Source organism: Miniopterus schreibersii (genome assembly GCF_964146895.1).
Source record: "Miniopterus schreibersii genome assembly, chromosome: 2".
Classification (NCBI taxonomy): domain Eukaryota; kingdom Metazoa; phylum Chordata; class Mammalia; order Chiroptera; family Miniopteridae; genus Miniopterus; species Miniopterus schreibersii.
The window spans coordinates 96,295,741-96,321,512 of NC_138102.1; the positions used below are offsets into that span (position 1 = coordinate 96,295,741).

A 25,772-nucleotide genomic window follows, 5' to 3' on the forward strand; every position below is an offset into this window, starting at 1 on the left:
TTATAAGTAACTTTTATTACCTTTTTACTTTTCTGTGTTGTCATAAATTTCTATAATTATATGTTATTTTAATAATTATATTATTAACTTGTAAAACATATGCAGAAAGAGAAAAGGAATATTTTATTCAGCTCCATGATCTACATTTAACAAAAATATCAAGAAACTGAAGCTGATCCAGAAGTGATCAGAGTATGTGTGTACGTCTGTCCACGACTTTTGTTGGGGTGGAACCAGAATGAAAGACTGGAAATGGCAGGCAGACAGGTTTGGGATCAGGACATGGCAGGAAGAACTTTCTAGGAAGTGGAACTGATGTGGAAGGAGATGAGCCTAGCTGCTGAGGCTGGTCCTCACCTGTGTAGATGACTGGATGTTGACAGGAGTCTTGCAGTGAGGTCAGAAGTAGGAGCAGATGACCTTTGGGAGTCTGCCTTAGATTTTGTAATTCCACAAGGTTTTAGTAATATTTTAGTTAATTTTCACCGTGGTAATTAATGAAATACAATTTCCAATGGATAATTACAAACAGTTTTACCAGATGTATTCTTGCACACAGCAGGTGTACACCTGTGTCCTTGAGTGGATTGGTCGCATGTCATGCAAAAGTGGTTCAATAGGTGACTTGATTCTTCCTTAACACCCAGCTGAGAGGAACTGAAGGGAGACGGGACTCTCACCTGGCACCCCATGTTACTTTTGTGGTAGAATAACACTTGAATGTAGGAGGGTAATGTAAAGACACAAGCTTCATTAAAGTGAAACTAGAGTTTTGAAGTATCATTAAAATAAAGTCTTGGATATTTTATTTTTTATTTTTTAAAAATACATTTTTATTGATTTCAGAGAGAGGAAGGGAGAGATAGAAACATCAATGATGAGAGAGAGTCGTTGATCGACTGCCTCCTGCATGCCCCCTACTGGGGATAGAGCCGGCAACCCCTGGGCATGTGCCCTGACTGGGAATCAATCGATCTCCTGGATCATAGGTCGACGCTCAATCGTTGAGTCATGCTGGCCGGACTTGGATAATTTTAAATGTTTTTTTTAACCAGAACCTTAAATGTAATGAACATATTAAAGCATTTGAAATGTATGTAGACATTGCTGGATAACCACTGTGTTTTTCTTTTCTTTTTTTCTTGAGAAAAATAAGATAATTCAGGTATCAGGAGAAACTGATAGGGAGAGACTTGAGAACTGCTTTGACTCTCAAACAAGTAGAAACTGAAGCCGATGAAACCAGAAACTCGGGAGTCAAACAACATGGCAGATAGGAAGGAGGCCCATTAACAATTTTTCACACAAAGCAGGTTTGATAAGAAAACCTAATTGGCTTAATATGATAATGGTGGACGGATGTAGTTTTCAACTTCAGAGCATTCCAAGGAACAGAGACAGTTATAAGATAGGGCTCAGAACCAGTGGAAATGATCATGATTCCTCTCAGTGTCACCCAGGATATATCAAGATTGGAGTTGAGAGAGTTCTTTTTTTGATGTTGTTTTCATAAAGCCAGCATCTCAGGTTAAGACTAGGTATTAGTCTTAAAGGCTACAGTTTATCTAGAAAGGGTAAAAATATTTGACTATTTGTTTTTATTTTGTATTAACTTTTTAAAAATATTTTTATTGATTTCAGAGAGAGGAAGGGAGAGGGATGGAGAGATAGAAACATCAATGAGAGAGAAGCATCATCGTCTGCCTCCTGCTCGCCCCCTGCTGGGTGGGGATCGAGCCCAAAACCCAGACATGTGCCCTGACTGGGAATCCAACTGTGACCTCTTGGTTCTGGGTTGACACTCAACCATGGAACCACACAGGCTTGACCTATTTGTTTTTAATCTAATAAAATAGCACCTGAAAAACAGGAGGCCAGCATGCTTCCTTCCTTTTTTGGCTACTTTTAAAAAGTAACACCCACAAAGGACAAGCTCTCAGAAGAGTGGACCTGGTTCATGGAGCCAGTCAGCCTGGGTCTCTACTTCACCTATAAGCTAAATAGCCCTGTGCCAGTGTGTTCTTTGCACCTCAGTATCCCTATCTGTAAAATGGGGCAGCAGCAGTAACAACCTCACAGGGGTGGTGTCAGAATTAAACCAGATGGAGACACTTAGCTGGATGGCTGACATATGAAGTCCATAATAAATTTTATATTCACACAGAGTTTTGTTTAATTCCCTACTCTTCCAGTTTAAAAAAAAAAAAATCTCCACAAAAGATTCACAAATACATGAGAGAAATACAGAATGCATACAGATTAGCACATTTTTGCTGTGGAATATGAAATCTCAAGACTTTGGTTTGTTTCCTTGCTAAGCTTTTAGACTAGCAGGTCAGCAAAGACTGGTCCCTCGTACACCTGGCAGCCTTTTGGGTGCCTGCTGAGTTCAGCTCTACCTGAGAAATGACTGTTTCTTGGAACCTGGCAGCCCCTGGACATCACCTCCAGTTGAAATGAATGTTCACCATCTTGCCTTTCTTCGAAAACTTGTGTAGATACTTGTCTTTTTGTTGTTTTTTTTGTTTTATTTTTTTTATCCTCCACCCGAGGATATTTTTTCCATTGTTTTTCAAAGAGAGTGGAAGGGGAGTAGAAGGGAGAGAGAGAAACATCAATGTGAGAGAGACACATGGATTGGTTGCCTCCCGCGCGCAGCCCAGCTACGGCCAGGGATCAAACCTGCAATGGAGGTATGTGCCTTTGGCCAGAATCGAACTGGAACCCTTCAGTTCCAAGGGCTGATGCTCTAACCACTGAACCAAACCAGCTAGGGCTGTTTGTTGGTTTGTTTTGAATTGAGATGCCTACTTGGTGGGTCTGGTTCATTTGAGTGGAGCTGTGATTTACAGTGAAACAGGTGAGTTGTTCCTGGCAATTTCTGTCTACCCGCCTCCAGCAAAGTCTCACTCAGGTGGGAATTAGATAATGTCACTGTGCTTTGGGGCCTTTTTGATCTTCCCTAATAAGTTTTGTCTCTTAAAGGCAGGTGAATTCACGTGAGTGTTGGTTCTTAGGCTATATGAAAAACAGACTCCTTTGGTGTGGGTAGCAATTAAGGCTCTCCAAGAAACAACACCTGGGGAGTGTCCCAGCAGCTTCCTCTACTGTGACAGTGGCCACACAGACAGATGCCTGCTCTGTAAACACAGACAGATGGGATTGCCCTCCACCACTCCATCACCTTGGGTCGTGTCTCACCTTCAGGGCAATAACAAGGAATAACACCTTCAAGGAACAAGTCAGAAAGCAGCAAGAGAAGCTAAATCCAATCTCATGATAATCAATTCTTTTTCTCATTTTTTCTCATTCTGTATCAGCATCTCTTAAGAAATTAGGTTCAAAGTCTTGTAAAAAGCTAAGCTCTCTGAGAGTTGTTGGAAGTACATGGTTGACCAGAATAGAGGGCATGGAAGCATAGAAGGAAAAACATAGGGGAGGCTCACTTCACGGTAATGCAGAGGAGGGACAGGCTGTGGGATAAAATGTGAAGTGTCTCGGTATTTTGGAACATGCCCATTCAAACCTCTTATTTTGCTCTAACGGAAGGGAAGATACTGCAAATAACTGATGTTGCTGGGACATTGTAAATAATTGTGACACTAAGTAACCATGAACTTGTACTTTATGATAGTGAGAGAGCCATCCTGTGGTGTCTGGTTCTCCACCCATGAAGTGGAGGTCTCCACACACCAGCTGTGTGGCCTCTTATGGTCACCATAGACTCAGGGCTGCTTACCCCATGGGCTTGAGTGAATGCTATAGAAAGGGTTTTTATATTTGTAAGACTGAATTTTATTTGGTTTCCTGGAAAAGTTGGGGGGAAATTATGAATTATATTATAAAGAGTTTTACTGTATTTTATTCCATCTTAAAGAAATAAATGCCCTTTTAAAGCCACAAATTTTATAAAAAGCAGGGGAAAAAGTTTTCGAAAGCCCCTGGGAGAGTCAGATGACTTCACAGGGGCACAGAAAGGTGAATGCTTGTTCAGAAAATGTGAAGTAATCCAGAGGTGAAATACAGTCCTTGAATTGCATCCATGGCTTTTTGCAGCTCAAGGAGGACAGGGAGATGGAACTGGTTCCCGGGAGGGTACCATTGGTCTCTGTTTCCCTGCACGTGGATGAATACGCAGCTCCAGCCAATCCTCCCATTTTCTTCTCATTTAATATCTTTCCAACTCATTTGACTCTTGTGTCTCTGCCCCCAAAAGGAATAACTATTTGTGTCTAGATTTTACCACGCTTAGTTTGAATAAATAAACTCATAGATAAAGTGAAGAAAATATTTAATTTCCAAAGGAAATAAATGTAATGGTGGTTTTCTGTGTTCTGGATATGCTGAGCTCTCTAAGATAGCTAGCCAGTGCTGGAACCTTTAGGGAGTCTTCCAGAATCTTTGTCAGGTTATACCTGTGTTAAATGAAGTGAAACCCCTTATTTTAAGAAGAGAATGTCCACCACTTAATTGTAGGTGCTAATGTCAGAAAAGTTGGTATATTTGAATATTTTACCCTTCAAAATAATTTCTCTTCTAAGAGCAAGTTTGATATTACTTTAGCACATTGAAAGAGAAGGAGAGCTATTTGAGGCAAATAAAATTGAAATTCAGTGAATTCAGGCTTTTACGACAGTGTGGGTCCACCAAAACTAAACCCCGAAGCCTGGCCAGTGTGGCTCAGTGGTTGACTATTGACCTATGAACCAGGAGGTCCGGATTCGATTCTGGGTCAGGGCGCATGCCCCGATTGGAGGCTTGATCCCCCGTAGGGGGTGTGCAGGAGTCAGCAGATCCATGATTCTCTCATCGTTAATGTTTCTGTCTCTCTCCCTCTCCCTTCCTCTCTCTGAAATTAATAAAAAAACATTTAAAAAAAACCACTAAACTGCAAAAAAGTTTCTTTTTTTTTTTTAAAGAATATCTTGTGATGATTTTTATCTAAAATTAATTGAGAACAGTTTTTCTGGGGTGGATAAGAACCAAGCTTGAGGTTCTTGGCAAATTCTGCTGTTCATTTGTTCCCCTATTACCTTTTAGCCTGACTGACCAACCTCTGAGTCTTTCTGGTTGTGAAAGATGTTTCACTTCATTTAACACAGGTATAACCTGAGGGAAAGCTTGAAAGGGTGGCACAGCAGGTGGCTCAGCCGTGTCTCCAGTGGGCCCAGGCTCAGAGATGCCTCGTCTATGCACACCCAGGCCTGGCCTCTGATGGGACTTGTTCCCCACACACGCCTGCACTGGCTGAGCCCTGCTGCCTCCCAGGCAGTGGGAGGGGAGGAGTGCCAGGAGCAGACGGGTCCCAGCAGGCCCGTTCCACTTGCTGGGAGGTGAGGCCCCTAGACTCTGCTTTGCTCTCTGTGTACATCTGACTCAAACTGAAGAGCTTAGCTTCAGCTGCACAGAGCCCACAACTGCTTCTAAGTTACTGTGCTTCTTCCTCCTCTCTCCTGGCCAATGAGCCTCTTCATTAGTTTCTCCACCAAAATCCTAGGGCCCTTATCTCGGCATCTGAGAAGGTGATTGGGTTCCCCAGCGCCAGCTGCAAAAACAGTTGGAGAGCAGTGCAGCCTGGGGACAGAGGCAGCCTGGGCTCCGGTGACAGGGCTGTCATCCACTGGCCACACTCTGAGCCTGTGTTAAATTATCTGCTGCCTTATAGACCCCAGTCAAGCGGTGACTAGAAGTGAGGGAACAAGCATGAAATGGGAAACAGATTTAAGTGAGCTGTAACATCTGATTCTCAGAAAATGCATTCAGGCCATTTGCACAAGTAACCTCATAGATACATTGTTCTACGTAACATTTTTGGTGAATATAGGACTTGATGGGATAATCAATAAATCAGTGCAGGAACACAGGCTGAGTGGAATGTCCTGTGAGGTACACTGAGAGAGGTAGAATGGCAGGCCCCAGGGACCCCTTGCTTTTCAGGATTCTGAGATGGGAGGGAAAGCTTGATGAGTGACTGACTCATGGTGAGGACCCTCAGTCCTCAGTGCCAGGTAATCAGGAGCACTGCCCACCTCCTTTTATTCACTCACAGGAAGAAAGGAATGTAATTAATATGACCCAGGGCAAGACGCTCCGGGTCGGTCTTAGTTGGGAGTCCTCTAATGTTCTGACTGATTTTGTGGATTCTTGTGTTCATATGTTTTCAGGTATGTTAAGCTACTGTGACAGATACGGTGAAAGCATGAAACATGTCCTCAAGACTTTTGGACCCATTCCAGAGTTTTCTGGGCCCACAGTTGAAAAGGTTCACCAGGTATGTGGCTTGACGGCAGAGAATTTTATAGGCTGAGGGGGAGGTAGCTCTGTGCCCAGGGACGTTTATGTGCAGCTAGAATCTTTGTTTTTGGTTTTAATGGTCCCTCATCCCTAACTTTGCCATCCACAATTCTGTCATGGTCCTCGGAGATCTTCAGAGCAGTGTGACCAGTGAACTCTAAGCTCACTGTGACTTATCTCTGAGGAGCTGGAGTCTCTGGATTCAGAAAGCTCGTGTTCACAGAGGGTTTACTCCACTCCTTTTGTCTTCGAGAGCAAATTCAGTTTGCACAGTAGGACCATCAATTATGCTTCTGGTAAATTACCTCCTCTTCATGCTTCTTTGTTCTTTTTTATTTAAAAAAATTTTTACTTACAGTTGATACATATATATAGTTAAACATATCTTTATTGATTCCAGAGAGAGGAAGGGAGAGGGAGAGAGAGAGATAGAAACATCAATGATGAGAGAGTCATTGATCGGCTGCCTTCTGCACGCCCCCGACTGGGGATCGAGCCCACAACCTGGGCATGTGCCCTGACCGGGAATCGAACCATGATCTCCTGGATCCTAGGCCTACGCTCAACTGCCGAGCCACGCCCAGCCGGGCTACAGTTGATATTCAGTATTACTTTATATTAGTTGTAGGTATATGCATAGTGGTTAGACATATAATTTACAAAGTGATCCTCCTGATAAGCCCAGTACCCACCAGACACCATATATAGTTATACTATCAGTGACTATATATCCTATGCTGTACTTCACATTCCCATAACTATTTTGTAACTGACAGTTTGTATTTTTTTTTTAATTAGACTCACCCAAGCATATGTTTACTGATTTTCTGATTTTACAGAGAGAGGAAGGGAGGGAGCAATGGCTGGAGAGAGAGAGAGAGAGGAGAGAGAGAGAAACATTGATTGGTTACCTTTCATACCTGCAACCTAGGTATGTGCACCAGCCGGGAATCAAACTCATGACCTTTTGGTGTACAAGATGAATCTCCAACCGAGTCATACCAGCCAGGCCATGTACTTCTTATTCCTTAATGTTTTTCACCCATTCTCCCAAGTCCTCCTACCACCTGGCAACCATCAGTTTGTTTTCTGTATCTATGAATTTGTTTCTATTTTCTTTGTTTATTTTGTTTTTTAGATTCCACATGTAAGTGAAATCATATGATATTGTCTTTCTCTGACTTATTTCAGTTAGCATTATACCCTGTAGATCCATCCATATTGTCTCAAATGGTAAGATTTCATTCTTTTTTTTTTTTTATGGCAGAGTAATTTTCTATTTATATATATATATAAAAATATATATAAATATAAATATATATATGTGTGTGTATATATATATATATATATATATATATATATATATATATATATATACCATCTCTTCTTTATCCATTCTTCTATTGGTGGGCACTTAGGTTGCTTCCATACTTGACTATTATAAATCATTCTGCAATGAACAAGGATTCTTTTTTGAATTAGTTTTTTGTTTTTTTTTTGTTTATTTTTGTTTAATTGAATTAGTTTTTTGAATTTCTCCAGATAGATAAATACCCAGAAGTGGAATTGCTGGGTCACATGGTAGTTCCATTTTTAATTTTTCGAGGAACCTCTGTACTGATTTCCACAATGGCTGTACCGATTCCCACCAACAGTGCATGAGGGTTCCCTTTTCTCCACATCCTTGCCAGCAATTCTTTGATTTATTGATGATAGCCATTCTGACAGGTGTGAGGTGGTATCTCATTGTGGTTTTAATTTGTACTCTAATGATTAGTGATGTTGAGCATCTTTTCATATGTCTATTGGCCATCTGCATCTCCTCTTTGGAGAAATGTCTATTCAGGCCCTCTGCCCATTTTTTAATTGAATTTTTTTCTGGTGTTAAATTGTTTGTTTGTTTTATGTTAAGAGGTTTTTGGATATTAAACTCTTATCAGATGGATCACTGATGAATATGTTCTTTTATTTAGTAGGTTGTCTTTTTGTTTTGTTGATAGTTTCCTTTGCTTTGCAAAAGCTTTTTAGTTTGATGTTGTCCCATTTGTTTATTTTTTTCTTCTTTTTTCTTGTTGTCTTTTCTCTTCTTTCCCTGTTCCCAGGCCATGTGTGTGAAAGTCCCAGATGATCCTGAGCACTTAGCTGCGAGAAGACAGTGGAGGGACCAGTGCCTCATGAGACTTGCCAAACTGAAAAGTCAGATGCCATCCCAATGAAGTTTTTTTGTTTTTAAAAGATTTTTAAATTGATTTTTAGAAAGAGAGGAAGGGAGAGGGATAGAGAGAGTGAAACATCAGTGGGCTGCCTCCTGCACACCCCCTACTGGGTTTCGAGCCACAACCTGGGCATATTCCCTGACTGGGAATCGAACCTGCAACCTTTCGGTAGATGGGATGATACCCAATTAACTGAGCCACACTGGCCAGGACCAGTGAAGTTTTTTATAATGCTGTTACTCCCCTCACTCGAAGTCCTGGTTGGTGGAATTATAAGGACTTAATCATATTGCTTGAAACAGTGGCAGCCACAGAGGTACCTTGGCATACAAGTCCTGAGCTTGGTCTCTGGTTAGCAGTGATATAGTCACTTTTGACCATACCGTAGATGTGGGTGTCAAAACAGCTCTTGAGTTCTGAGCATTGTTGATTTTCTCCCATCTGGGCAAGCAAATCATCTCAAGATTTTCATTTTTTATTTTTAAGTGTGATTACATATCCTACATTTTATAGACAATGATTGTAGTTTCAAGTCATTTTAATCTGTAGCAAAATATTTTTATAATTATTTCTAATCCCTTTCTGAGTACTCTGTACCCCTGCATTTTTGAGTCAGCTAACTACCTTCATTTTGCCAGTGCTTATTCTGAATAAAAGTTTTTGATTCCATACTGGTGTCCTCTTTCTTCTGATCTTTTTGAGAAACTGTTTGATCCTGATGATTGATGTTTCTTAGAATGACTGTGATAAATGAGTAGGCGGCAAATACTTCATTCTGGGTTCTTTGTCTGTTATTCAGTAAAAATCCACCTATTTGGGCCAATGTTTCCAAAGTGTGTTCCACAGTGCCCTGTGGCTCTGCAATCACCTGTGGGAAACTCCATGTACTGCCTCCCCTTGGGCACTCATGTCTATAGGAAATTAGGGACTCCAAGTTCTGTAGTAAAGATACCTGTTTAACTTCACCCAGTACCCCATCATGTTCTTTGAAATGGAGTCTGCCTCTAGCACTTTCTCTCCAAATACTCTGGGAGATTGCACAAAAGTTCCCCCATCCCATAGGGCCAGCATGTCACAGTGACTTTGATCACTGGATGCCTGTATGGGGCCCCTGACAGCTCCCAGTCCAAATGATGCTCCAGCCTTTACATTTCAGGTAACCAGCTTCCCAGCTTCACCCAGTAGGAGATGTCTTCCTCGGAGCCAAGGCTGTGGTGGTGTTGGAACCAGTGTCCCTGATTGGGAACCATGTGGAAGTGGTATTTTCAGATAAGTATGCACATCACTCATCCATCACATGCATTTATTTATTTTATTTTATTAGTTTAAAAAAGTAATTACAGTTGACATACAATATTATTAGTTTCAGGTGTACAACGTAGTGATTAGACATTTATATAACTTTCGAAGCAATCCTCCTGATAAGTCTAGTATTCACCTGATACCATACATAGTTATTACAATATTATTGACTATATTCCCTGTGCTGTACTTTACATCCCTGTAACTATTTTTATAACTAGCAACTAGTACTTCTTAATCCCTTCCCCTTTTCACCCATTCCCACATTTATTTATGCAGCAACATCCACTGAGCAGCTGTAATGCACCAGGCATCTCGCACATTGTCATTGCCTTTCAAAAGTTTACTGTAAGACAGTCAAATGTTATAGTAAAATAGGACAGTGCTCCAGAGGGTCATATACACTGGAGATTATGACTACCTGCCCCTGGGTGTGCCCTGGAAGGCCTCATAGCAGACAACCTTTGAGCTGGGTCTTGAGTAAGAAGATAGCCTTCCTGGCCGAGGGAGCAGAGCAGGGAAGAGTGCTAGGCACCCTGGAAAAGGGGAGTGGTTCCCTGGGTGTGAAAGGGGAGGCTAGAGCTAGGGCCAGACCCAGATGGTGGCCAAGAGCCTTGGGGCCGCATCAATGGTAAGACCTATGTAAAGAAATGGAGAGCCTAAATGACCTATGTGGTCCAGTCATCAGAATTTCATAAAGTTCCTTGTGACAATGGAAGGGACTAAGCTGGAGGCAGAGCCAGTTGTGGTCAGCATGGGGGCTGGTGAGTGTGGAAATCACTCTGGAGGTAGGACTGAGTAATCTGGTGACCTAGGGAAAGTGACATCGGAGCCTCAGAGTGTCAGCTCCAGCAACTGTGCAGATACTATGCCATGTTACAAGATAAGGACATTAGGAGGAGGGCCAGGAAATTGGAATGTCCCAGATATTAAACTTCCCAGAAAAGATAATGTGGCAAGACACGAAGGAGGTTGTCAGCCCTGAAAGGATCCTTCTTCATCTGATTAAGTTGTAAATTCTCCTTAAACTCTGATGACTCAGTCCTTCCTTCTATGACCTGTTGGTGGGCCATTTCTCTGGGCCACAGTCAAAACCTTACTTTTTCCAGTAGCTTCTGCTCCTCTCCCTTCAACATACTCCCCCTCGTCTCCTCAAAACCTCTGCACTGTGCTCAGTGTTTGTCTGATTCCTTCCCTTAGGAGCACGTGAAGGCTGCCCGCAGTCCCTGGACCCAGGTTTGGGAACACTGATATGCAAATGACCTAGCTGGGGGACATGAGGTGTTGGTGGGTGTCACATAGACATGCCCTTTTGGTTTCACGGCATTGATGAGCCACTTGGGTTCCAGAAGGAGTGGCCACATGAGGCTGTCTGGCTTAATGCTCAGGCCGGTAGGAGAGCAAGGCAGGTGCATCCTGGTGTCCCCTATGGTGGTGTGGGTGGGGAAGACAGAGTGTGGACAGTTTGGGATAAAACTCATTTATATGTTTCAGTTCTGTTCCCCTACTTTGCTGTAAAGTATTTTTGTATGGCAATCAGGTTTGTCCTGAGATACACCAGTGGAATTGCTTCTTGGTTTTCCTTGCAGCCATCACAGTGTGTAATGAGGCAGCTACTGAAAGTGATGGGCTGAGCGGATGCCAGAGAACTGGTGATTTGATTCTCATCTAAGGGCTGAAGAAAATTGGACTTTACAAGTGAGAACAGCAGAGAGCATATTTGTGGCTCTGGACAGGAAGACAGTTAAGGAAATTGCTGGATAGAGTGAGGAATGGGTCCAGCAGGGAGCTAAACAGAAGGCCAGGTATGTGAGCGTGACTTACGACAGACCCCAAGCAATCAAGTCTTTGAGATAAATTGTAAGACAAAGGAGGCCTTTCTGCTCTTCAGTTTGTTATCCCTGGGGCCTTTTTGCTTTGATGAGTTTAGCAACTATGTAAGCTCATGTACCAATTTTCTCATTAATGTTCTCTTTCTGTCCCAGGATCCCATCTAGGAAACCACACTGCATTGTATTGCGAAGTCTCCTCTCTAGGCTGTGGAAGCTTCTCAGTCTTGCTTTGCTTTCCATGACCCTGAGAATTGTAGGAGTCTGGGCCAGGTAGCCTGTAGACTATCTCCAGTGTGGAACTGTCTAGTGTTTTCTCATGGTTAGTTACCCTGGGATTAGGTTTTGGGAAGAATACCCCAGGGGTGAAGTGCCTTCTCGTTCCATCCTATGAGGGGCTACGTGACATTGCTGAGGCTGTGAGAAGGACCAGCCCAGTTGGATGTTGCCCTGACTGGTTTCTGAGTCCTTTTCTCAGAACTTCAAAGCTATCTGTCTCCATCCCCCTTGTAACACAGTTTCTCTCACGTTGGTCTCTGCTTTCAAATGTCTTTTTCCCCAAAGCCCCGGTCCCCATCCCTGCGTAAAGGACCCATGGTTTCCCTTTCTGTGTGCTACAGCTTAGCTGCTTAGTGCTCCTTCAGGACTGGAGGTGGTGCCAGCTCCAAAAGAATAGATTGTATATTGTTTCTGTGGAAGTCACAGAAAGATGTCAAAGATGGGGCTAGCAGTGGGGTGCCTGATATTCATGTCTGAATCTTGCTTGGTTTGGAGGTGCATGTGTAGCTGATGAAGTATAAGGTGCTTTTCCCAGGCTAATCAAACTTGCAACACTGAAATATAAAACAGAAGGGCAGTTTTATTCATTTTCAATTGATTCATTTATCAAACATTCTTGGAGCACCTACTGTGTACTGGTCACTGTTCCAAATGTTGGGGATACACTAATAAACAGGCAAAAACTACCTGCCCGTATGAAGCTTCTGTAGTTCTAGTGGGAGACAGCAAAAATAAACCAATCAATAGGCAAAGTGTAGAAAATGTCAGAAGGTGCTCAGTTATGTAGCTAAAAAATAAAGCAGGGGAAAGCAATAGGGAATACAATTAGTGTGGGGTGTGTGAGTGTCCAGTTTTACAGAAGTAATCAAGGAAGGCATAGTGAAAGATAACACTTAAGCAGAAGCCTAAAAGGAAGTGAGGAACGGGGCCATGGAGAGATCTAGGGAGGAGGAACAAAAGTGTAGGATAGATGATTTGTAAATATTTTCTCCCATTCCACAGGTTTCCTTTTCACTCTGTTGATTATTTCCTTTGCTGTGCAGAACTTTTTAGTTTGACATAGTTTCACTTGTTTATTTTTGGTTTTGTTGCCTGCGCTTCTGGTGTCTTATTCATGAAATCATTGCCAAGACCTATGTTTTGAAGCTTTTCTAGACATTTTATAGTTTCAGGTCTTACATTTAAGTCCTTAATCCATTTAGAGTGGATTTTTGTGTTTATGGTATAAGAAAAGGGTCCAATTTTATTCTTTTGCATGTGGATATCCAGTTTTCCCAGTAATGTTTGTTGAAGAGACTGTCCTTTCCTTGTTGTATGATCTCAGCACCCTTTAAATTGAATATCAGTTGACTACATATGTGTGGGTTTATTTCTGGGATCTTCATTCTGTTCCATTGGTCTGTACGTCTTTTTTCCAGTACCATAATGTTTTAAATATAGTAGCTTTATAATAAGTTTTGAAATAGGAAGTATGGTGCCTCCAGCTTTGTTCTTCTTTCTCCAGATTGTTTTGGTCATTCAGGGTGGGTTCTTTGTGGTTCTATATCAATTTTACGATTGTTTTTCTACTTCTGTAAAAGATTCCTTTGAGATTTTGATAGGGATTACATTGAATCTGTATATCACTTTGGGTAGAATGGACATTTTAACAACAATAAGTCTTCCAATCAACAAACATAGGCTGGAGACAGCCCTGTTCACTCTAGGATGGAACATGGGGGTACATAGACAACAAACATTTGTGTCTTTAAATTTCTTTCATCAATGTTTTATAGTTTTCCGTGTGCAGGTCTTTCACTTCCTTGATTAAGTTAAGTATATTATTTTTTTATGTTATTGCTAACAAGATTGTTATCTTAATTTCCTTTTCAGATAGTTTATTGTTAGTGTATGAAAACATAACTGATTTTTGCATGTCAATTTTATATCCTGCAACTTTACTGAATTTGTATATTAGTTCTAATAGTTTTTGTGTGGAATCTTTAAGGTTTTCTGCATATAAGATCATGTCATCTGTAAAGCTTATAGGATGCAGTAAAAGCAGTACTAAGAATCAAGTTTATAGTAATAAGTGCCTCTATTAAAAAGGAAGAAAGAGCTCAAATAACCTAAATTTACACTGTGAGGAGCTCAAAAAAGAACAAACTAACTCCAAGTTAGCAGAAGTAAGGAAATATATTACAGCAGAAATAAATGAAATAGAGAATTGAAAAACAATAGGAAAAATATCAATAAGACCTAGACTTGTTTCTTTGAAAAGATTAATTGACAAACCTTTAGCTAGATTAAGGAAAAAAGGGAGAAAACAAAATCAGAAATGAAAGAGGAAACATTAAAGCTGATATGTTATATTAGTGAATTGAAGTTATACCCATTCTGCAATACTTGTAGAGAAGTGTTTAAGAGCTTTTGTAATAAAGGTGCTTCTAAGAAAAAAAATACAAAAAACCCACACTGATGTCATAGAAATACAAAGGATCATAAGAGACTACTGTGGACAAATTATATGCTAACAAATTGGATAACCTAGAATGAATGGATAAATTCTTAAAAACCATTGCCATCACCTACTCTTCAACAGCCTTAGAATCTGCTGTTTCAGGTCCTGGGGATGCAATACAAAACAAGACCAGGTTGCTGCTTTCAGGGAGCTTGTGTTCTAAATGAGGATGGCTGTGAAAAAGAATAGATAAACAAGGAACATACTAGAAAGTGACAAGTGCTGATTAGAGAATGAAATCGAGTGATGGGACAGTGTGTGCCCAATGTCTGCCTTATACAATGGTTGGGAAGGCCTTTCTGAGACCTGAGTGACAAGAAGGAGACAGCCCTGTACACTCTAGGATGGGGTGTGGGGGTACAAAGCACAGTAGGAGCCCATGCCAGAGGGGAGGGCTCAGCAGGGCCAGGAGCAACAGGGAGGCAGTGTGGGGCAGATGGAGTGGACTGAGAGGATATTGAGAGAGAGGGCATTGGCTGGACACAGACTTTCTAAGATTAGGTCAGGATTTCATTTAAATGTAGTGGGAAGGTCCAGGAGTGGTGTGATCTAATTGCTTTGCATTTTGAAAAGAAACAAAATGGTGGAGAGAGCTGCTATCCCTCCAGCCCTTGCCCTGAAGCACACAACTGAGCCCCTCCCTCAATGTCCTTGGTGGTTTTTGAGCTGAAGTCCCTTTGTTGGAGCTTAGGGTGAGTGTTTGTGAGCGAGTGATTCTGTGCATAGGGCCCTTTAAGAGGACGCTTGGGTCTATAGCAGCTTTCCATCTCATCTGGATGGAGTCCAAACTGGTTTTCACAGCGAGCTCTTTGGGGGCTCCTCTTCCTGGCACTGACTGGTGCTTGAGGCTGGGTAGTCTGGTGTGGGGCTGGGACCCCTTGCTCCTTTCTGCAGCCGAGATATCCCACCCAATTCTGTGGGACAACCCCATTTGGTGTCTTGATTCCTCCTACTAGTGTTGATGTGGATTCTTTATATCCTTAGTTATAGGAGTTCCTTTTAGCTACTATTCATATGGTTCTCAATGATGGTGGTTCTATAATGTAGTTATAATTTTGATGTGGTTGTGGGAGGAGGCGAGCACAGTGTTTACCTACTCCTTCATGTTCACTAGAAGTCTCATGGAATTTTCATGTATCATGAAATGTTCTTTTGACACCCCCCCCCCACTCCAGCAATTTAAATTTAAAGCCCATTCTTAGCTCACAGGACATCAAAGACTGTGGTAGGAAGGCCTGGACCCTGGAGGACTGAGGGAGGCAGCATGGCCCAAGTTGGAGGATGGAGGTTGGAGGCTGCTGTAATGCAGGCCAGGCCAGGCCAGGGGGTACAAGGAGAGGGAGAAACTGGGTACTCCTATGCAGGTAGAGTCATGGTTTGGATGCTGGCGTTGGGGAAGGAGTGTAAAATGCCCATAGCACCTTTGCATCTGGGTTGCAGGTCAGACCTGTTTGCATTGGAGAGGCTGAAGATTTAAAATGCTGCCCTCATTTTTATGACAAAAAAGACCTTCCAGCCTGAGGGAGGTGGATCTCCAAGGCTCACTATGGGGAGCACTGGGTAGGCAGTGCTCATTGCCTGACCTCAGCTCAGAAGCCTGGCTCACACCTTGTCACATGGCCTGTAAATGGTAACAAAGGACATGACCTAACAGTTCACCTCGGAGGGATGACAGGTGGAGCACTATTTATTCCATGATCTTAAGTGAGGGAAATGTGCTGCAAGAGTACACAATAGCAAAAACAACATGACAAGGATTGGAAATAAATATTACACAATCCCTTCTCTTTGAGAAGCAACAGAGCACTGTGATTACAAGCACCCTGATTAAGACTCAAACATTTCACTTGCTTTTCCTATGTACATATGCCTCAGGGTAACCAAATAGTTGAATAGGATAGATTTTTTTTTTTCTGTGTATTCAACCTATTAATTTAAGAATGATGAAATTATGAAACGACCATCCTGAAAAAACCCATAAGGTAAAAATAGATCTAAGCACTTCCCTAACACCTCCCCTAAACTCCCAGACTTTAAAAATCCTTACCGTGGGAGATTCCAAGATGGTGGCAGATTAAGTGGAAGCCACACTGACACTTTCCCAGGATCAAACTGAAATATAGAAAAACTATCCTGAATAATCTACTGAAGACTAGCTGAAGAGAACCCTTATAAACAAGGAACTAAAGTGGTAAGAAGTGAGGAGGCATGAGAGGGCTGGCCGGAAACCCACAGGCAGAAGGTGAAGGTCTGGAGGGCTATCTCAGCTGGGAGGGGTTCCCGCTGAGAATTCTGGAGTATAGACCCCAAGCTGGGCTACCCAGCCCAAAGCACCAGAACTGAGAAGGGTGCCCACATTACATCTGCCTGTGAGAAGCAGTAGGGTTTCTGTCTGCCAGGGAGAGATGGCTGGAAATGCAGGCACCCTCTTAAAAGTCTAATGCATGAAGTTTCATGTACAGCCACTTACCTCTGGCTTTGGCAGAGGGAGGGCACAGTGGACTAGATCTGTCTGAGGAAAATCTAGAGGTGCTGGCTCTGGGGATAGAGCTCAGAGTACAGCCATCTGGATTCCTGTGCTGAGTCATTCCCCCATACAGCAGAGGACATCCTTCCAAGGCAGACGTTTGCCATCTAGGAAGCTTTTTCCTGGGGGAGAAGCAATTACCACACTTGTCGGAAAACCTCTCACCCCACCCTGTGGAGCTTACTCCTTACTGTGGTCTACAACCCGAGGTTCATTAAGAGACTAAGAATAACAGTCTGTAGACAGAGGCGGACCTGTGGGTGCTTTGAGTCTTTGCCTGATCTGCTTCTGGACCCAGGGCTTGGAAAAGCAGACCTTGGTGCACATCTTTATCCTTTGCAAATGCACCCAGCCCCAACAGAGGGAGCCACAAGCTATGGATCGCTGACAGCTCCAAACAGGGTACCCAAGGCCAGTCACAAACAGCATCTGACATTGGCCTGCACCAGAGACCCTCCAAAAAGACTGGGAGTCCTAGCAGATCTACCTAATACACAGAAACAAACCCAAATAGGCAGCCAAAATGGGGAGTCAAAAAAACAAGCCCCAAATGAAAGAACAAGAGAATTCTCCAGAAGAAGAGCTAAATGAAATGGAGATAAGCAATCTATCAGATATAGAGTTCAGAATACTGATTGTAAGGATGCTCAACAGTATGAGAAAAGATATGGAAACTATTAAGAAATTAGGAATGACATAGTAGAAATAAAGAATACATTGAAAGGGATAAACAGTGGATTAATGAAAGGTGAGGATCGGATCAGTGAATCAGAAGATAGTGTAGAAAAAAGCAATCAGAGAACCAAAAAGAAAAAACAATTAAAAAACAGGACAGTTTAAGGGAGCTGTGGGACAGCATGAGACATAGCAATATTTGCATCATAGGAGTGCCAGAAGGCGAAGAAGGTGATCAAGGGATAGAGAACCTGTTTGAAGAAATAATGGCAGAAAACTTCCTTAACCTGGTGAAGGAAAAAGTCACACAAGTTCAGGAGGCACAGAGAGTCCCTAGCAAGAAGAACCCAAAGAGGCTCATGCCTAGATACATCATAATTAAAATGCCAAGAATTCAAGACAGAGAGAGAATCTTAAAGGCAGCAAGAGAAAAGCAATGTGTTACCTACAAAGGAGTTCCCATAAGTCTGTCAGCTGACTTCTCATCAGAAACTGTATAGGCCAGAACGTAATGGCATGAAGTATTCAAGGAAATGAAAAACAAGGATCTGAAACCAAGACCACTCTATCCAGCAAGGCTATAATTCAAAATAGATGGTAAAATAAAGAGCTTCCTAGATTTAAAAAAAAAGGGGGGCTAAAGAACTTCACCATCACCAAACCAGCATTGCAAGAAATGTTAAAGGGACTGCTGTAATAAGAACTAGAATGCTTAGTAAAGCTCCCCTGTGAAGCTATCTTGACCAGGGCTTTTGTTTGGAGTTTTTTTTATTACTGCTTCAATTTCATTAGTTGTTGTTGGCCTATTTAGTTTTCTGAATTGTTCCCGATTCAGTTTTATATGATCTCACTCATATGTGGAATCTAATGAACAAAATAGAACCAGAGGCATGGATACATGGAACAGGCTGAGAAATGTCAGAGGAAAAGGGGGTGGGGCTGACTGGTTAAAGGAAGGTGAAGGGATTAGCTAAAGAACATATATGCATAGTCCACGGACAAAGGCAATAATGTGGTGAGGACCAACGGAGTGGGGAGCAGGGACTGGAGTAGAGATGGGCAAAGGGGGAGAAGTTTGCAATAGTGTCAATAAAAAAATTAAATTAAAAAAATGGGGTAGGTGCTTCTAGTGCTGTCAGTGTTCTATTTCTTGACTTGGGTGGTAACTACATATGTGTGTTTACCTTTTAGTTATTATATTTAATATGCATTTATGTTTTATGAAATTTTCTGTAGTAAGGTTGTATTTCACAAAAAGAAGGTTTTAAGAGTATGTCTATGGGATTAAAACACTTTTTATTACGGGAAATTTCAAATATACACAAATGTAGAAATAATGTGATGAGCTATGTGTGCCCTCATTCTGCCTGAACCTAACTTCAATACTTATCAACTTGGACATGTCTTCGATCACGACTCACTGATTCTTCTGTGTGTCCATGACTCTTTCTGGTGTATTAGGCCATCTGTACCCACTTGTTCAGATTTGCCCATCTTCTCTTCCCACCCCACTTTCAAGACTTGGTTTCATCAGTCATCTCTGCCTCTTCGTTGCTTTCTTCCCTTGAGACTTCTCAGATCTGTCTTCTATCCTTAAAGAAAAATTCCTTGTCTTCACCTTTTCTGTCCATAGCCCTGCCTTCAACTCAGTTCTAAATTTTGTATTGATAATCCATACCCATTGTACTTGAACACACACAAATGGACCATGAACCCACTCTGGGACCTGGGGTACTCCAAGTGGAGGAGCCCTGAACACACAACTCTTAGCTCTCTTCTCAATACCCATTCTTAGATGAATGCCAGGTGCCAGGATTCTCCCATTGACTGACCACTGGGTAGCTATGCTGGCTCAGCAGTGGACTAGAGCTGGCTCATCCTAGGCCATGTGGGCCAGTTGTGGGCATCTCTTTCCAGCTCTATGTTCAGTGATGTCAAATTGATAGCTTGAAATTGGCCATACACTACAATGTGTTAAATGTATGGATATCCAGAATTTGGCAAGGCAAAAAAATTAGCTGTTTTTTTTGGTGTGTTTTTTTCTCTGTGTGTGTGATGGTGGTGGTGGTTAAACCTTCACCAGCACTCCCCAGGCTGACACCAGCCTGAAAGTCATGTCCCATTTCCTAGTTTCACTGATTGCTGAGCCAGGCTCTCAGATGACACCCACACCTTTCAGACTGGCCTGCACTGTTCATCCCCCCACCCCCACCCATTACCAACCACCCAGTTCAACCTTTGACATCCTCCAAATCTTGCAGAAGAAATGTATAAACCAAATGTTCTGAAACTACCACCCAGAGTGAATTGGATCCACCAGGGGCACTTGTTAAAAATACAGTTTTTCCATCTCCTAGACCATCTAAATCAAAATCTGTGGCTCAAGGCCTAGGAATTTGTGTTTTAAACAGGAACCCCTGGTAACTTTGGTGAACAGCCATTAATTACTCTAGTCCTACCACCCATCTGATCTCTCTCAAATCTCTGCAGAGATAAGTTCTTACCACCTTTTGTGTGCTAATCTTGACTTAGGAGGTTTTTTCTCATGTTGAATCACATCTGTGTCCTGGAGCCTCTGCCTTGGTTCCCCGTCAGTCCTTTAACCTCTCCTATGTCCTGCTAGTCTAATCCAGCCCTGCACAGTGTTTCTTGTACGACAGACTTGAGAGTTTCCCTTGAGTACGATTTTGTGATTTACCAAATGCAATTGAAGGGGCAACTATGTTTCAAGAAAATAGTACTTTCCATCGGGAAGAAAAGGTAGGTATCCTGTAGGGGCCAGTAGCACAGCCTCTCCGGTTGCTCTGGCTAAGCACTCCAGGTGCACACCCTTGTGTGGGCTGTGTACACCCTCCTGTTGTACCTGAGCCTTGATTTTTGTTGGCATGTCAGTGAGAGGGATTTACCCTCAGGCCAACTGGCTATGAGGACTGACCTTGACTATAGTGGAGAATTAGCTGTGCAGGGGCCAACCCCATGAAGCAGGACTTCTTCAGAGCTCTGGTGCCTGCTGAGTCCATTCCTTGAGTCTATCCCTTGTAGAGGAGTTTGGGTGGTGCTTTGATGTGATCTGAAAGTGTTGTGAACTGAAACCAGGTGCACTGGCTCTGGGACCACCCTGGAGGTGTAGCCAAGGTCAGCTGCTACCTATGCCCTGCCTAGAGCCACCTGGCATGAGCTACAAAGCAATTTGCAGGTGGCTGCTACTTGTGCTGGGCTTGGAGATGCCCAGTAGAGGCCAAGCTGCGAACCAAGGCCAGCTGCCACTAGTGTGGGGCATGGGACCACTTATGAGAGGTACAGGGTATGCCGTGGCCAGATGCTGCTTGTTTGAGAGATTTTAGGAAAATTTAAAGCATGAGCCAAGACAAGCTCTGTGTATGGAAAAGCCACTGCAAATGGTGTAGGTTGGGTCTGCATGTTGGGTAGGGTGGGGTCTCGGAATCATCAGGGTGGGGTGAATGGTGTTAGCCAGGTTGATGGAGACTTATGTGGTGCTTGCCTGCGGGTTGTGTGTGGAGAGGGCCCAGAAGAGGAACAATGGCCTCTGCTATCACTTCTGTCCAGGAGAAAGCTTCCCCTCCAGCTCTTGGCCAGTGCCAGACAACTAAGTTCCTTGCCTTATGTCCTGATGTCTCAGCACTGGAGCTCAAAGGGAGTGAGTCCAAGTAAGTCTATGCATGGGCCCTTTAAGAGGAACTGCCTGGGACTCCAGTGTCCTTCAACTCACTCAACCACAATCTGACCTGGTTTTCACAGCCAAAAGTTATGGGGACTTCTCTTCTTGGAACTGGAACCCTGGGCTTGGGGGCCTGGTGTGGGGCTGGTACCCCTTGCTTCTCAGGGGGGACCTCTGCATCCACTATATCTCTCCAGATTTTAAATCACCACTACAGGGTATGGGCTAGCCTGTTCCTTGTCTCTGCCCCTCCTTCCAGTTTTGAGTAGCTGCTTCTTTATATCCTTAGTTACAGGACTTCTGTTCAGCTAGATTTCAGATGGTTCTGAATGATGGTTGTGCTGTAGTTTAGCTGTAATTTTGATATGGTTGTGGGATATTCCAAGTACTGTATTTACCTATGCTGCGATCTTGACCGGAACTCCTTTCTCTTTATTCCACTTTACCTTGTTTATAATACATAATGGAAAAAAGTTGCTTGCCTATCATAAAAGGGTGTTTGTCAGATTGAAAAAGCACAATATTTTGATGGTGCCTACCGTTTTCTACAAGAGAATTTGGGGTTTTCAAAACATACAAATCAGGAGTCTTTACATTGTATTTCCAAAAGCCATGATAACCACTAGTTTTTCTAGTTTAACAGAGAGCATTAATTCCACTATAGGGCTAGCTTTGGTCCTAAACTACAGCTTTATGTCATAAGTCTTTATCTACAATTGAAAACCCACTGGGTTATGGAAGATAACATTAACGTTCTTACTTTGAAAATACCAGAATTGCTGTTGCAAGTGAGCCCTTATTTTTTGTAAACCTCATCTGGTTCTAAACCATAGTACCTTTAATGCCACCCTTTATCAGATAGTAAATTATAGACTGCAAAGGTCAGAATAACACCATGTGATGTCTAGTGCTTTAGTTTTATTACCTGTGATCTAATTTGTCTTTGCCATTATTATTCCTACTTTACAGTAGAACTAAGATATTGTACCCAGAGCTGGTATGTGGTAGAGCTGGGTCTCATCTCAGCTTCTCTTTCCCCAAATAATAACATCTACCATTTGATTGAGTACCTACCATGTTCCTGACACTGATGGGTACTTTATGTTCATTATCTTTGATCCAGAAAACCCTGGAAGGAAGTACTTTCATTATCAATTGTGTAAAGGAGATCAGAACTCAGACCTGTCCAGCTTCATAGTCTGTTCTTTCCTCTCTGTCGTTTCCTGGATTTTCCTTCACTTTCGGGAAAAGTGTAAATGTGTTTCCATTATGCAGCCTGGAGAAGGGTTAACAGCAAAGAGTTGGGGAACCCCCAAAACAGTGTCCAATATCTCCAAGTTGTCTTCCATTTACAAATATGTTTAACTAACTGTAAGCTGGCTTCTTCCTATCAGTTAAGGCCTGTCCTTTGCAAGGGAATTCGTCTCTAGGAACAGATAATATCACAGCCTCATTCCTAGGAATTGCTCTTGGGAATTCCACATCTCTTTGGCTGTAAGTGCAGCTTTCTTGCCCAGATTCCTGAAATCAAGCCTTGTCAAATGAAAGACAGTGATGAAGGGAAAGACTGAGGTAGTGCATGAATTTGTTCTGATGTAGCTACTTCAAAGATTACTTCTTGTTGATTTGAGTCTTTGCTGTAGAATTTTAAAAAATCACTGTAAGGATAAATATTTGTAGAATTCATGTTCTCACTCTGAGAATTGCCTGTTCCTTTGTTTTACTAGGACCCTGCATTTTAGTTCCCACTGATGCAAAGATTAATTTAAAAGGCTACATTCTCAATATCATGGGGATACTAGTTGGAAAGATGTAAGTTTAATCACAGAATGGAAAGCAGTCTATCATAAGAATACTAGGATCATAGCTTTCTTAGAGACTGGGGCACCATTGTGACTATAAGGGTGAACAGTGTGACATGGTGGGCAAAACCCCAAATGAAGTTACTCCCACAGGCAGTATCCTGTGCCCTTCACTGCAGGCAAAGTGTTCCTGAGGGGTGCTGGGGTTTATACGGTCCTGGGTTTACTTACATATAATTGGCATTCAACCAAATGAAAGTTTGGTAGGAAGTGAGCTTGACAGGACCATTCATTCTCTAAGGTTCAGTCTTCCAGGGAGAAATACATGACACCATGGCTATGAAGAAGGAGAAATATTTTTTTAATACAGGGAAGTATGAAAAGTACAAAGGAAAGTGTACATAAAAAAGAATCACAAAGTCTCACTGCACCAAATAACCAGTGCTTATATGGTATGTTTCTTTCTGGTCGTGTGTGTGTGTGTGTGTGTGTGTGTGTCTTGTGTGACTGTGTATAATACACACAAATGCATATGTATTTTTCTTTGAGAAATTGAAATAAAGGTCTATGTAAAATTTTTATTTTTATGTTCTTTTTGTAGCTTAACATTATATTTGAGCATATTCTTGGGCTTGCTCAATCATTCAATCCTTCATTTATTCAACCAGATAGATACAACAGAATCTTCTTGCTTCTCTGACAGAGACACCAGAAGTGCTTGAGAGGAGGCCCTCTTTGATTGGGAGGCCACGAGGCCAGTGGAAAACAATTGGCCATAATTTTATCAACCTCAGATATTAGCAGGAGTGCCACAAAACACCAGGGATGGGTCAAGGCCAGACACACCCCCTAGACAGCACAAGGCTGGATCCCTCTCCCTACAAGGACACAGGTTTTTTTATCTGCTACTCCACACTCCATATGATAAACCTGGATGCAAACCCAACAGACGATCCACTTACCTGAGTCATTCAAGCAGAGACTGACTTATCCAAGGAGATGGTTTGAATTATGGGTTTGGGGTGAAGTTACCAGATGGTCTAAAATAAAGGCCTCTCTCCAAAAAACTCTTCTCATAGTTGTGCAGTGCACAGGGCTTGTTATATGATTTGTCCAGTTTTCTCACTGTTCATGCCAGCATGGCCGCATACAGATGTTCAGATCATTTCCATTTAGTATAATGAGTGATGGGGTTGAAGTTCAGTCTACCTTCTGTTTGTCCTCTATTTGTCCTAGTCCTACCTGTTTGTTCTTCCTTTCCTGCCTTCTTTTGATTTACGTGAAAAGTAATTTTTAGTATTCTATTTTATCTCCTTAATTGACTTAAAAGGTAAAGAGCTTTGTTTAACATATTTTAGTGGTTGTTCTAGAGATTTACTATATATTCTCAATGTATTATAGTCAAACTTTAGTATTTACATCTAATGCAAGAACCTTATTATTTCATTTACACCCCTAGCCCTTTACTATATTGTCATACATTTTACTTCTACATATATATAAACCATACAATAAACATATTTTTATTATTTCTACATTTTACAGACAATTTGCTTATCAAGAACTTAAGAAAAATAGCCTTTTATATGTACCCATAGATTTACCACTTGTGATGATTTTTATTCTTTCTTGCTGTGAAAGTGCCAACACTAAAATGTGTACTAACTCCCTGTGGGGGTGAGGGTTCAACTGGGGAGGCAAAGAAGGATCCGACTTGGATGAAAAGTGAAAATGCATTCCAGTGGAAAGCCATCAACTTACCAAATTCCTGAGCTAGTAGAGAGGGCAGAGGCTGCCACATGGCGGCCCAGGACTCAGTCAAACACTGCATTGGGCACTGTGTGTCTGAAGTTCCATCATCATCCACAGGCCTGCATTTTTGGTGTGAAACACTTTTTTTAAACCACTAAACCCTATATATACTCAAGGATCACTCTTATATCCCAAACCCCAGAACTGAGTGAGTCACCAAGCCTTCCTTATCACTTCTTCAAAAAAGTGTAATCTCCTGAGTAATTTCTTGGAATGGCCATCCAAAAATTGTTGACAACCACTTTCTGGTCACTGCTTGCCCTTTAGATTTTAATATTCAGAGTCATAATGTTTTGCTGCCATTAATCATATGTGGGGCTTAAAAAAAGCAGTGATATTTACCATAATTAAGAATTTGGCTAAAAAAGGCAGGAATGAGCAAGAAATAGAAACAAATTTTAAAAAGTTGGCTATTCTAGTTCAAATTCATGGTGAATCACAATTTTGTCCTAGTAAATACAAATCAGCGAGGAGAGGGATGGAGAAAGGGCTCACAGACCTGGTTTTGCACTTGTGTGTAGAATCTGCACTGAGAATCCGGACCCAGGGACAGAGTATCTCAAACTTCAGCAATCATGTCTGACATACTCTCAATGGGTCTGTGAATTTTTATCCTTCATGTTTCAGTTGTCCTTTCTTAAGCAACCCCACATTAAGGCTTCTGGGGAAAACATTTTCATGATTATCACACAGGCAGCAATTGTAGGGGTATCAGTGGCCTCACCACTGAGAGGACATACATGCTGAATCGTTTGGAGGAAACCAGAGGGCATAGTACTCAGTGATAGAGACCTCACAAGCACAGAGCAGTCGAAGAGTCTTCACTGAAGACTTCAGCTGTAATTTGAAGGCTGGAT

At 42.1% G+C, this 25,772-nt stretch overlaps 1 protein-coding gene across 1 annotated transcript in view; it reads left to right on the forward strand.

The window, feature by feature from the left end:
- CRYL1 (crystallin lambda 1) overlaps positions 1-9,179 on the forward strand; it is a 171,657-nt gene extending 162,478 nt beyond the window's left edge. The window contains exons 7-8 of the mRNA XM_081129903.1: positions 6,165-6,271; positions 8,397-9,179. Coding sequence (XP_080986029.1) covers positions 6,165-6,271; positions 8,397-8,510 — 221 coding nt within the window. The 3' untranslated portion in view covers positions 8,511-9,179. The remainder of the gene's footprint in view (positions 1-6,164; positions 6,272-8,396) is intronic.
- The last annotated feature ends 16,593 nt before the right edge of the window (positions 9,180-25,772 follow it).